General features: G+C 34.7%; 1 protein-coding gene across 1 annotated transcript; it reads left to right on the top strand.

Moving 5' to 3' along the window:
* The first annotated feature begins 9,039 nt into the window (after positions 1-9,039).
* Positions 9,040-12,133, top strand: LOC138316086 (integrase/recombinase xerD homolog). The gene has a single exon (XM_069257579.1). It carries the CDS (start codon positions 11,025-11,027, stop codon positions 12,024-12,026), a length of 1,002 nt encoding a protein of 333 aa, XP_069113680.1. The 5' UTR covers positions 9,040-11,024; the 3' UTR covers positions 12,027-12,133.
* Positions 12,134-13,573: the final 1,440 nt, after the last annotated feature.

Here is a 13,573-nt window from a genome sequence, read left to right as displayed (position 1 = left end):
ATCTTCACGGAGTAGCATCTTTAAGGAACCTATATTAAGTTTAAATAGTATGCATGACGTATTTATCTGATAATGGAAGTTATTAATATTAATGCAGTGAATATTTATAATTATATCTATAGTAGGAGAATGATTTATATGCCTTATTTGTTACCATGCCTATTCATTAGCTTGTTTTACAGTATTGACCTAGTAGTACTGTGTGCATGTGCTGGTGTGAAATGTGGTGTGTTGTGTACAATTGTCACATATGTGCATTGTCGATACTTGCTTAAAATAATAATAAATTCGGCCAAACGTATGGCAAGCCAAGTTACTTTTTATTCTATTAATTCCGATATGGGGAATTTTATTTCCCGATATCGGAAATTCTATTGCCGATATCGGAAAATTCTATTTCTGATATCGGAAATTACTTTTAATTTCAATATCAGAAATTGTATTTCCGATATCAGGAATATCGGAAATTCAAGTTTTTCTACCATGCAAATAACGAATGCTCCCTTATTCATCGGTATGAGAGAGAATTTATGATATAGGGAATTGAATTTCTGTTATCAGGAATTTCTAGGATTTTCCGATTTGGGGAATAGAATTCCTGATATCGGAAATAGAATTTCCCATATCAGAATTAGAATTATCGAATTCCTGGTAACAACAATAGAATTTTCGATAACGGAATTAGAATTTCCGATATCAGAAATTTCAATTCCGATATCGGAATTAATAGAATAAAAAGCAACTTGGCTTGCCATACAAACCCGGTCTCCTTTTATGTCTTTGGGTTAATGTGATTTAGAGGAGTATGGGGATATTTTTTGCAATAATGTCTACTGTAGGAAAATAAAGCTTAAGTACTTTTAAAGTTTTAAACTTCTAAAATTTATTTACCACTAAAATACATTTTGCAGTATGTTTAGGATGTTGACACGGGTGGGGGCTAAACCATGTAGCCCGCCCCGAGCCCAGCTTTAAAACCCGAGCCCGAGCTTTGGTTATTTTCGTTTTTCTCCTCCAAAATAGCAAGTATTAAAACAATTTTTGGCTCAAAGAATCTTTGAGGTATTTGTTATCTATACATATAATTCATATTTCATGAAATCAATGTGAATTTCATAAATCGACCTTTATGACTTTTCAGGGGGCTAAACCATGTAGCCCGCAATGGAGCGTGACATTTTATGATTTTCTCAAATTATTTTAAATCTATGCTTTTTTGACTGCGGGTTTTGCAATCGCTAATTAGAGTTTCGTTTCAATGGTTTTAAAGGTTATGAAGAGTTAAAACTCGACATAGATTGTATGAGACGGCATCTATTTATTTGGGTTTTTAACACAATGGCATGCATATGCCTTGTGTTTATATAAGCACGTATGGCTGACCTACATTTGTACTCATTTAAATACGGTTGACCTCTCATTTAAATGCGATTTTTTCTTTATCTTACTCTTATTCATATCTAACCTCCATAACACATCTTTGAATTAACAAATATCTATAATGATGATTTAATTTGGTAATAATATACCAATGACTCATAAAAAAGTACGATAAAGTCGCTATTTTACGTAAAATGGTCAAGACAATTTGCATAAATTATGATGACCGGTGACCTTATTTCTGCCCGTCATTTGCATATGTGTACGTATCTGCGCAACTTCCAGTTGAAAGAAGGTCACACTAAAGACAAGATTTTGCCGATATTATTACGTAAATATGAAATAATGTTCAGCAATTATATATAAAGCAATTGATATAAACAAAACAATCGTGAACGGCCATGAGCGAGGTCTTTGTAACACGTGTGTAAAGGTTGATAGCTTGGATCTGACGCACTATTCCATACTCAATACATAGGCTACTCGTAGGGCCTACCACGATAAATACCGTACAGTAGGCCTATGTTGTACCGATATTATTTAAGCAATGATATAATGACAATCCTCATCAGACTTATGCCAAAAGAAGTGGAAGTTCTTGAAGTGGAAGTTCTCTGTTATCTTTTAGAATCTCGATCGTTACTAGTAGTTTTCACGATATGCCGGAAAATGTTCTTTATACAATAGACAAAGTTGTCGTACAGGTCTGTGCTGTCGATCTAATATTATTTATATTACGTGAAGCATTATCCAAATAAAACAACATAATGCCTGATAACTGTTCACTAAACAGAGTATTAACAACAAAACTTGTCGGAAGCGACAGTTCTTTGTTTAGAGAGTGTGTCAACGGCATTCTTTTGTGACACATATGTGTTAGTTATGGAACGCCGTTTTGTCATAAAATACATATAATACTTAAGGTCAAATCTTTTGCCCTTAAGGTAAAAAGATTTGCCGTTAAGGTCAAATCATTTTACCTTAAGGTTAAATCTTTTGACCTTAAGGGCTAAAACGTTGAAACTGTACATAATGGCAAAAACCTTTGCCCTTAAGGTCAAAAGATTTGCCCTTAAGGTTAAAAAATCGAATAGGTAACATAATGGTAAAAGCGTTTATTTGACATTATGTCCATATTTTTTAACCTTAAGTTGTTGTAAACAAATCTTTACATAATGGCAAATCTTTTGACCTTAACGTCAAATCTTTTTACCTTAAGGGCAAAAAATATTTTTTGTCATTATGTGTGATGTCCTTAATGTTGATATACCACTTACTAGGAATGGAATCATCCAATTGTTTGTTGTTCAGAAATAGTATTCATTTCATTAAGGGGAAGGGGAGTCATTTTGAGATCAGGTGTTTCTTCAATAAACAGTATCAGCGATGGATAATAAGGTTTCAATGTTTCAATAATTCAAGAATCTTGTAGTATTTATCATTTTTTGAAGGGGAATGGTAAAATTTTTATTATCGTCTAAAGTATAAAATAGTCCAAACAGTTTTTTGACTTTAAGGGCAAAAGATTTATTTACCTTAAGGGCAAAAAATGTTTTTGACCTTAAGGGCAAAAGATTTATTTACCTTAAGGTTAAAAAAGTTTTTTGACCTTAAGGGCAAAAGATATATTTGCCTTAAGGGCAAAAGATTTATTTACCTTAAGGGCAAAAGATTTATTGACCTTAAGGGCAAAAGATTTATTTACCTTAAGGGCAAAAGATTTATTGACCTTAAGGGCAAAAGATTTATTTACCTTAAGGGCAAAAAATGTTTTTGACCTTAAGGGCAAAAGATTTATTTACCTTAAGGTTCAGAAAGTTTTTTGACCTTAAGGGCAAAAGATTTATTTACCTTAAGGGCAAAAGATTTATTTACCTTAAGGGCAAAAGATTTATTTACCTTAAGGGCAAAAAAGTTTTTTGACCTTAAGGGCAAAAGATTTATTGACCTTAAGGACAAAAGATTTATTAACCTTAAGGGCAAAAGATTTATTTACCTTAAGGGCAAAAGATTTATTTACCTTAAGGGCAAAAAAGTTTTTTGACCTTAAGGGCAAAAGATTTATTTACTTTAAGAGCAAAAAATGTTTTTGACCTTAAGGGAATAAGATTTATTGACCTTAAGGGCAAAAGATTTATTGACCTTAAGGTTAAAAAAAGTTTTTTGAACTTAAGGGCAAAAGATTTATTTACCTTAAGGGCAAAAGATTTATTTACCTTAAGCAAGGGCTAAAGATTTCTTGAATATACATGTGAAGTTACAACTTGTTTATTATAATTGTAGCAATATAAATGAATTATAACTAGATAGACTTCTAGTGTCAATAAATGAACAATTTTGAAAACAATTTTGTTAAATTATTTTATGGGATTTTTAATTTTCATCAGTTGTTTTGTGTTTTCATTGTTTTTTTTTTCAACTTTTAAAGGTTCAGTATGTGGACAAGTCCATTATGTGATTAGGGGTATGAATGGCATAGTGACTTCTACAGATTAATTATTTGCCATTATGTACATTTAACCTTAAGGGCAAAAGATTTGACCTTAAGGGCAAAAGATTTGACCTTAAGGGCAAAAAAGTTTTTTGACCTTAAGGTCAAATCTTTTGCCCTTAAGGTGAAATGTACATAATGGCAAAAAACATTTTTTGCCCTTAAGGTCAAAAGATTTGACCTTAAGTATTGTGTGTATTTTATGACAAAACGGCGTGCCATAGTTAGTCACGTGATTATTCAGTGCGGGAAACACAGGCATGTGTGTTTGTTTACGTATGTCTGATTGCTGAATGTAAACAAATACGGACACAGACTGCTTGGCTTACAACCGATGTTGACCATGCTTATATTTTGATACACTTGAGAACATAGACTTCATGAGGACAGCAGAATAGTTCTTCAATACATCGATGTTTACAGTATAGATGGCTGTTTTAAATTACGACCGGTAGGCCTAGGTATGACATGCTTATACGGCAAATTTCACAGTAATATTTTGAGAGATGGAGTTATTCACCACGGCTGATTAATTTGTAATTATTGACCTTAGCTTAGATATTTGTGTTTATGATTGTGTCAATTTCCAAAAGAAATAATGTAACTTTAAATAAAATCTGTAATTGAAAGTTTAGTACCTGGTATTTAAATGTATTTAAAAGACATTATAGCATATTTTTTTAATTTTTAACCAGCAAATTAAAATTAAAACTGGGAAAATGTAGAGATAAAAAACAATAAGGCCTCCTACTGAAGTAGACTATATCAAATTCATTTTTATTTTGAAATATTTGTATACATGTATTAATTAGATTAATTTAGTTTTATTGCCATGCAATCTGAGTGAGATATATCCAATTTGATTATGTAGTGTATATCCTAATTATTAAACTACATAAGTATGTCATCATGCAGAATGAGAATACATTCATTCCAAATTTGTCTGATTAATCATGAATATAACAGAGCTACATGTCCTCTATTATGAAGTCATTCAAACAGGTATGACTGTAGTGTGATTCTCAATTGATCCATGTGAAAATTACAAAAAGTCATGATATATGTATATGATGACAAACAATGTTATTTATATTTTGTTTAAAAAAGCTAACTTTTATCAAGTGACATTTGATATTTTTTATCTGGAAATTATTCTGTGCAATTTGAAGTTCAGAGATTTGCATTTCAAAATTTAATTTGCCTTGTATTTAGAATCTAAATATTTTTTTTGTACCATGTTATCTTCTAGTCATTGATCATAATATTCCTAAAGGTTTTATTCTCGAAGAAATGAAGAGCTTCCTAAATGTATGTTTTATTGTTTTTGAAGAAATGTACAAGAAATGAAATCTGTATCGCCGGCCTAAAATGGAGACTGCGGGTACAAATATGTAGTCTAATCAACTCCTTAATTTATACTGGGTATAAACTTAGCTGTTATGAAGATGTTTTTAATTAATAAAAAAATGGTCAGTATATTATAACTATAAGGCCTTCCATTTAGTAATTGATTAAAACCCCTACTTGGGAAATAGTGGCCTTATATATGGCTATATAAATTGAGTCGTCAAATTACCACCACCTGTGTTACAAGTTCAAAACCTGCATTGGGCAGTTGCTTGCAGGTATTAATAGTAGGTCAATGTTTTTTTAATACTCTTGACTCTCCTTCACCTCTCTTCCGACCTGGAAGGTCCGAAAATGAATAAAAAATAAATACCTTTCCCATACTGCCTCTCTACACCCCTTTTGTCAGAGGAATGCCGAGGACCATATTTGAGATATTCATTTTAAGATCAAAGTTGTATGAATTTACAGTCCTTTGAATATCAAATATTATTAGGATTGTTAATAAGAAATCTCAATTGAAAAAAACCCAACAAATAGTGATGAATACATCTTGTACCGGTATACAAAAATACATCATTCTTCACACATGCAAGAAACTATTAATGTTTTGTTTTTTATAACATGCATTTCAGACACTGAAGTAGACTGCGATGACAGAAAGACATATGCTGTTCACAAAAAGACACTAAAAACAACATGTGAATTATTTTAAAGTTAATGTTAACAAAGAAGAAAGAAACCAAATGAAGAAAATGAAAACTTATGGATTTTGACCAAACTCATCAATTATAAAATATTATTGTGTCTCCTCATATAAAACCTATTCCATCTTTGGATATTACAGAATTACCTCCCTTTCGGGTAGGTACCATTATGATGTCATTATTTTGTGTGCGAAATTCTGGTAGATTTCTCTTAAAAGTATGATATTATGCCTGCAAACACATGACATCACAATCAATACCTACCCGCTAGGGCAGATAACTCTATAATATGCAAATACAGAATATCATTAGTCAATATCTATACTATAAAGTAATGACTGTGCTGTTATATTACAAAATATATATTTTAAATTGAGCATTTAGGGGATTATATGTAGATTGACATGCATGTTGTCCTGTAATTATGGTATTCATTTCTAATTTTTATGTGTACTACCATTCAATATTTTATTTATGAATGTATTTTAAAAAAGAAAGAAATTAGAATGTATATTGATTTGCTTAGATATTCAAACAACACCTGTTACAGCAGTTTATTTCTTTTATGCCAGAAGTTACCAACGATGATTTTAATGAAATAACTCTTGTTAAGCACCACTTGATTTTTAGACACTTTAAATCCCCTAAGTGAGACCCCATCAAATCCCCCTAAGGATACCACTTCAAATCCACTGGTGTCCTCATTAACATATTGTAGACGTTTTTAAAAAATCCCCTTTGTGTGACCGCTTCATATCCCCTTAGCTGGACCACTGCAAACCCCCTTAGTGGGGCCAATTCAAATGCCCTTATCGAAACCACTGGATAACCCCTTAAATGAACCACTGCAAATCCCCCTAGCAGAAACACTGGTAAATAATTTTAATATTTTAAATGCTTAAAATCCCCACTTCAAATCCACTTAAATTACCGTAATTACGTATGCAGCATACATTTTACATTTTTAGGTCACCTGACCATAGGTCATGATGACCTGTGATAGTCATTTGTCCATTCTTGTGAACACAGTGACTTGAGTAAATTTGAACCAACTTAATGAATAAATGAGTTTGAAAATCAGCTTGATTTGACTGTAAGTTACGGAGTTATTGCCCTTTGCACTAATAATTATTACTGGACTTTGTTTAGGAGAAATCCTTGGATGAGTATGAAAATCAGCAAACATTGTGAACACTATAACTTGAGTAAATATGCACCTAGTGTAATGAAACGTTGTGTGTAGACTAACATTGGAAAGATCTCATTGGAGTGTGAAAATCAGCTTGATTCTACTCAAAGTTACAGAGTTATTGCCCTTTGCACTAATAATTATTTTTGAATCTTGTGAACATGATAACTTGAGTAATACATGTAGACCAACTTTGGAGAGATCTTTGACAAGTTCGAAAATCAGCGTGATTTGACATTAACTTACAGAGTTATTGCCCTTTGCAATAAAAATTAATAAACATAGTGAACACTTTTAATTGAGTAAATATGCACCGATCTTAATGAAACTTTAAAGGAGACTAACATTAGAAAGATCTCGGACGAGTTCGAAAATCAGCTTGATTCGACTGTAACTTACTAAGTTATTGCCCTTTGCAAAAATAATTGTTATTGGACTTTGTCTTTTTATAGAAACTATCCATTTATTTCTTATTTTCAACTTGTTATACCTACTTAAATGCTTTTTCTCTCTTTCTCAATAACTATTAGCATATGTATAAAAATTGTCTCTATCTAGAATGCAATAATTTTGTGCCAGTCTCGGAAAAGTACATACATTCATGAAAAAATTGTTATCGGCCAATTTACTCCTTTCATAACAATGGTAATGGTATTGCTATTAGAACCAACTTGATCAGATAGCCATTGTGTTTCAGTACTTTCAGTACTTTGATTATTAAATTTCCATAGATGAAGCTGAATAGAAAACACTTTAACTTTAATATATTGACTCTTTGTAGAACTGCGTCACCGTCGCAGAGCCCGGAAACATTCTTACTTGAAGAATGGCTAAATGTTCTACATTTACTAGAAAAAGCTCGGGAACGGAGAGTTGTCTACCCTTAGCTCGGGCTCGGCTCGGGTAAACAGTGAGATCGGCGAGACAGGTCAACGAGGTTACAAAAAAGCAGAATTCGTAATGAAATTGATGTTGAAATTTATACTTATCAGACCAGCTATGTTAACTTGTTGTTTGGATTAAAACAATTCTTCTCAGGATTGCACCAATGATGCGGGAGCCCACACGCGGGTAAATATCACATATGATAACCGCTTTGTAGTGTTATTTCCATGTAAATATAATTTTAGTATTGTCGTTTCGCTATTTTCCCGCATTCTGTATTTTTAGTGCTTGTAAAATTGATGTACTTCCGCAATGTTTTACCGCGCCTCGTTTTCAATTGACATGTGCTTCAACAGCCACGCTAAAGGCTGATTATTTTTTGCTGATGATTTTTGCTGAAATATGGCTGAAGGTAACGTCGGGGCTCGCCCCAAACGAACAGGAGCGGGAGCAAGACTAAAAGGGTTTATCGACGCCCTTCAAAACGAAGAAGAATCCCGCGAAAGTGATACGGAAGACGTTTTCCACGAATCTTTGACGATGCCAGAACATGGGCCCATGCCGGGGAGTGATGGCGACCACGTGGACGATCATGACGACGAAGAGCTACAACAACTGCAAAGCGAACTGAAAAGGATAAAAATTGACAGAGAAAAAATTATGATACGAAGAAAAATTAATGAAGAAAAGGAAAAAATACGAACCGAACTCGCAAAAGATTACGTGACACCAGACAATTCTAGGGATCACGGTCAAGGTCACGAGAGTGGAGCCGTTGCCAGTGTCGGTGAGTTGATATTGAACAATTTGCACAATAACAACGAACAGCGAAAATGTTTAAAAATCGTAGACCATATCTGGCAGGACCCTATTCCCCAATATGACACTGTGAATCTAGGCAAAAATATGGAGGTGAGAATAGATAAAACTCGTACTTTGGAAAAAGTGACACTAGAACAATGGGGGTTCGCGAACATCCAAATCATGAATGCCCTAACAAAATCAGGCAATCTCCCAAATTCTGCGCCATACTTAAAGTAAACAGCTGACATTTTCCGGCTCGCGTCCAAGTATGTCTGGTTTTCCGTGCTCCTTTATGATAAGGAATATCGAGAACAACAAGCCAGGGAGCATTTTGAGTTGGGGACATACAGACAAGATCTACGGGAATTCAACCTAGTTCATAAATCCTCTAATGCCACGTCTAGGGCATTTCAAGAGGCTGGCATTCAAACCCCATATCACAACAGTGCACCGGATCGACGTATGAAGAGTCCCTTCCTGCCTAACGGGAAAGAAATCTGTCGTAGCTTCAACAGTAACATGTGTACGCGACCGACATGTAGGATGGCACATAATTGTGCCATTTGCCTTTCAAGTGTTCATTCGGCCGTTAACCACTCCCAAGACACTTCCAAATCTTACCCCACTGTCATAGGGACTCCAAAAAACGGGCCAGCTCAGCAGTAGACTGTACAAACTGTTTAAAACATGGGGCGTGGGAAGAACTTCTCCCCAATGACTGTGAGGATAGGGAGGAATTTTAAGTTGTTATACGTGATGGATTTAAGCTTGCTTCAAAATTTGGTCCATACCAAGAAGTCGTAAGAGACAATTATGCCTCAGCTGCTTTATATAATGAAAAAGTTGAAGATCAGATACTCACAGAGTTATCGCTAAAAAAAATACGTAATAACAGATACAAAACCGACAATAATTAGTTCGCTTGGAGCTGTCCCTAAAGCTAACGGGGATGTTCGTTTAATTCATGATGCTAGTCGGCCTATACATGCATGCTTAAATTCTTATACCTCGGATACAGATTGTTCTTATATGGATTTAAAAAGTGCTATTTCTATCATTAAACCAGGTGATTTCTTAGCAAAAGTGGATTTAAAAAGTGCCTACCGCTCAGTAAAAATTCATCCTTCAGATTATACTCTCACAGGCTTAAAGTGGACGTTTAAGGGAGAAACATCACCATCATATATGTATGACACAAAATTACCTTTTGGGCATGCCAAAAGCCCTAAAATCTTTCAAAAGCTGAGTTCGTCTGTGTGTCATATCATGAAAGTCCATTTTAATGTGACAGTTATCGCATATTTAGACGATTTTCTGATTATCGAAAACACTTTTGAACAATGCAGTAGAGGTCTTCGATTACTCATCTCAACTCTGAGAAAATTGGGCTTCAATATATCGTGGAACAAAGTCGAGGGTCCTAGTCAGCAGCTTATCTTCCTTGGAGTCTTAATCAACATGACGGAACTAACATTGAGTTTACCGCAGGAAAAAATGACCGAATTTCAAAACTTACTATATACGTTTGTTGGAAAAAAGCGTGCAAGTGTCAAACAACTAGAATCTTTATGTGGAAAGCTCAGTTGGGCATGTTCAGTGATAAAGGGAGGCCGCACCTTTCTCAGACGTATGCTGAATTTGATTCCAAGTGAATATAAAAGTTCTAATGCAAAAGTTAAACTTAATCATGAGTTTTTCTCCGACTTAAACTGGTGGATAACGTTTATGTCAACTTTTAATGGCTGTGTCCGCTTTATAGAGTCAACACCTGTAACAGGCCTACAGACACACGCGTGTGATAAAGGATGCGCAGGGTACTTTAATGGTGATTACTTTTATGTCAATTGGGAATTAGACCTGCCAGTGATGTCCTCCGAACATATTAATATTAAAGAAACAATGGCTGTCGTATTATCAGCTTTACGTTGGGCCCCTTGGTGGTGTAATAAAACTGTTATTGTGTCAACGGACAATATGACCACCATGAGCATTATCAACAAAGGGTCCTCTAAGAATAGTGTACTTATGTTTTGTTTAAGATTGTTATTTTGGATATCTGCATATTATAATTTCAAAATCAAAGCAAAATTCATAAATGGACGATTTAATACTATCGCAGATAGTGCTTCTCGCCTTCATGAGCAAGGTCAGCTTTCTCGCTTGTATAGTGTTGTGACTAGTTATAACCTTATTGACTTTACTGCCGATGAGCTGTTAAAGCATGTTTCCCCTTCTTTTCTATGTTATAGGTGGGGATTACGCGGATCCCCAGACAGAGAGACTCAAACACGATGTGAAAAGACTGAAAAAGAAGGGGTGGGCTAGTTCCACATCAGAGACTTATAAAACTCATTTACAGACTTTTTTGAGTTTTTGTAAGGCCCATAAGTTAGCAAGTGTTCCGGCAGATATAGAGACTGTAGAAATGTATGTCGCCTATTTGGTTGATGTGAAAAAATTCAAATTTAGCAGTATAAAATCTTACTTAAATATTATATCAGTCTTGCACAAGTCTGAAAATCTACCTGATCCTACTAAAACCTGGCATGTAAAACATGTCTTAACGGGTGTTAAGAGAGAAATTAGCACAGCACAATCCTGTAAGTCCCCAGTAACTCCCCGTTTGTTGTTAGAGATTCACGATATTTTAGATTTTACTTGTAAAGACAACTGTGTTTTTTGGGCAGCCTGCCTTGTTGGTTTCTTTGGTTTTTTGAGACCTAATAATTTCTTAGTTAAAGGTGTATTTGACCCATCCCGTCATGTTCAGTGTCTGGATTTGTTGTCTCACCCATGGGGTATGTTATTGTCTTTAAAAGTTGTAAAGACCATGCAATTTAGAGCTGTTCCTATTGAAATTGTTCTTCCCCGTTTACAGCAAGGTCACCCCCTTTGCCTCTGTGCCCCACTTCAGCAGCTTTTAGTACGACCAGATTTGACCCAACCTCTGTTCCTCTTGTCCTCTGGGAAGTGCTTATCCTACTCTGGTTTCCTTAAGGCCTTCCGCTTGGTTCTCTCTCAACTAGGGTACTACGCCGCTTCCTATGGGGGTCACTCTCTGAGGCGGGGGGCTGCTACTTGGGCTAGTTCGTGTGGTGTCGCAGATGACGATATCCAACTTCTAGGTTTATGGTCTAGTGATTGCTATAAACGCTATATTGAAACTGATAAGAGCAAACGTATCAACGCTATGAACCTCTTTTGTTTACCTCTTCCTCGTTAACCGGTATCCTAACCCCCTTTTCCTTTTCCCTTCCTTTTCAACAACTTGGGTTTGGACCTATATATCTCATGACATTTGCAACACTCATTTTTGTTCTCAATTTTCAATTGATAGATACAGGTCTGGTACAGTTAATAGATGTACTCTGGAAGTGGTATCCATTAAAGCCATTATTGTTATAATGTTGTTGCTTCCTTTTATTAGACTATCAGTAAATAACCTTTGACCCATGGTATGTTTACTGATAAATATTGACAGACGACGCTAATGCATTGTCATCTTATTTTCGTCGTTTTTATAAATGGGTCTCTTTAAACATTAATTTAAATCCTACTTAAAATCTTTAAATCCTTTAAAAACTATTATCAGAGATTGATGATATGAAAACAGTTAAGGAGTTAACCGGGGAAGTTAATTACTTGGGAGAGCGAAGCAAGTACACGCGCTCGATTAAGAGGCAACTGAGGGGTATTACTTCGCTCTCCGTTTAAAGTCGTCAGAACGGAGTATATAGTATATACAGCAAATGCTACATTATAAGACCAGCGCCAGATGATGTGTTGCCATCTTCTCTGGTACCATTGGAGTGGCTGTCTCCACCGCCGGTGCATGCGTGGAAGGATGACGTCCTCTGGATACCACGGCTGTGATGATGCTGATGAGGATGATGAGAATAGTGTCAAAATAACAGTGAAGATTTCGCTATAAGTAATGGCGATGATAATGGTGATGACGATGATGTGATGTTTTACCTTTAATGAAGATGATAGTTGTGATGATTATGATGATACTGATGATGATTTTTCCCTCCATTCACTGATTTGTCACCGGTTTTAGCCGTGAGAGATTTCTTTGTCAACCCCTAGGGTAGGACAGATTTGCGCGTGTTAACCTTTTGAACATGAATACAATTACGTGACGTGAGTCCGTGTATGTAAATCATAAATGTTGAAGGCACATGTCTATAAATTCATGGTTATGATTTAATTATCAAATTCAAATTCTTTATTTGCGTTAAGTTTTTCAACTTATTTGCTTTTTACAAAGAATAATATCAAAATTCAATTAGCATACATACAGGATAAGTGGAGAATGGACAAAGCATTACATTGATGACTTTCTCAAAATAGTTGCATTATAAATATATTTGTTAAGTAGATTTAATTCTTTTATATTTGCAGTATTCAAAAGTTTGGTTAATGTAAATACAGATGGTTTTTCCCAATAATGTATTTTTTACGAATTTCTTTCTGATATCTAGGTAAATTGGACAAATAAGAATAAAATAATATTCGTCCTCAATATCACGATGAGGGTCACAAAACTCCCGGATTCAATACACAAGTTATGTGCCGATAACCTTATTTTTGTCAATACAATGCGATTTTTGTAAGTTTGTAAAACAAATTGAATTAAAATTTAATTATCACACCTATAAGTGACTGAAACTCTAGAATGGCCGTTTTCTGTATTAGATCTGTTGGACTGAGCCATGGTGTTTGTTAAATTACAGGTAAAGCAGAGTCAGTATGGCGAAATACAGATAA

This window comes from Argopecten irradians, chromosome 2, assembly GCF_041381155.1.
Source record: "Argopecten irradians isolate NY chromosome 2, Ai_NY, whole genome shotgun sequence".
Classification (NCBI taxonomy): Eukaryota; Metazoa; Mollusca; class Bivalvia; order Pectinida; family Pectinidae; genus Argopecten; species Argopecten irradians.
This window is presented reverse-complemented; position numbering and strand designations above follow the sequence as displayed.

Bases quoted from the DNA above. Each gene is read 5' to 3' on its own strand.
- LOC138316086 (XM_069257579.1), top strand. From the start codon at position 11,025: ATGTTTCCCCTTCTTTTCTATGTTATAGGTGGGGATTACGCGGATCCC.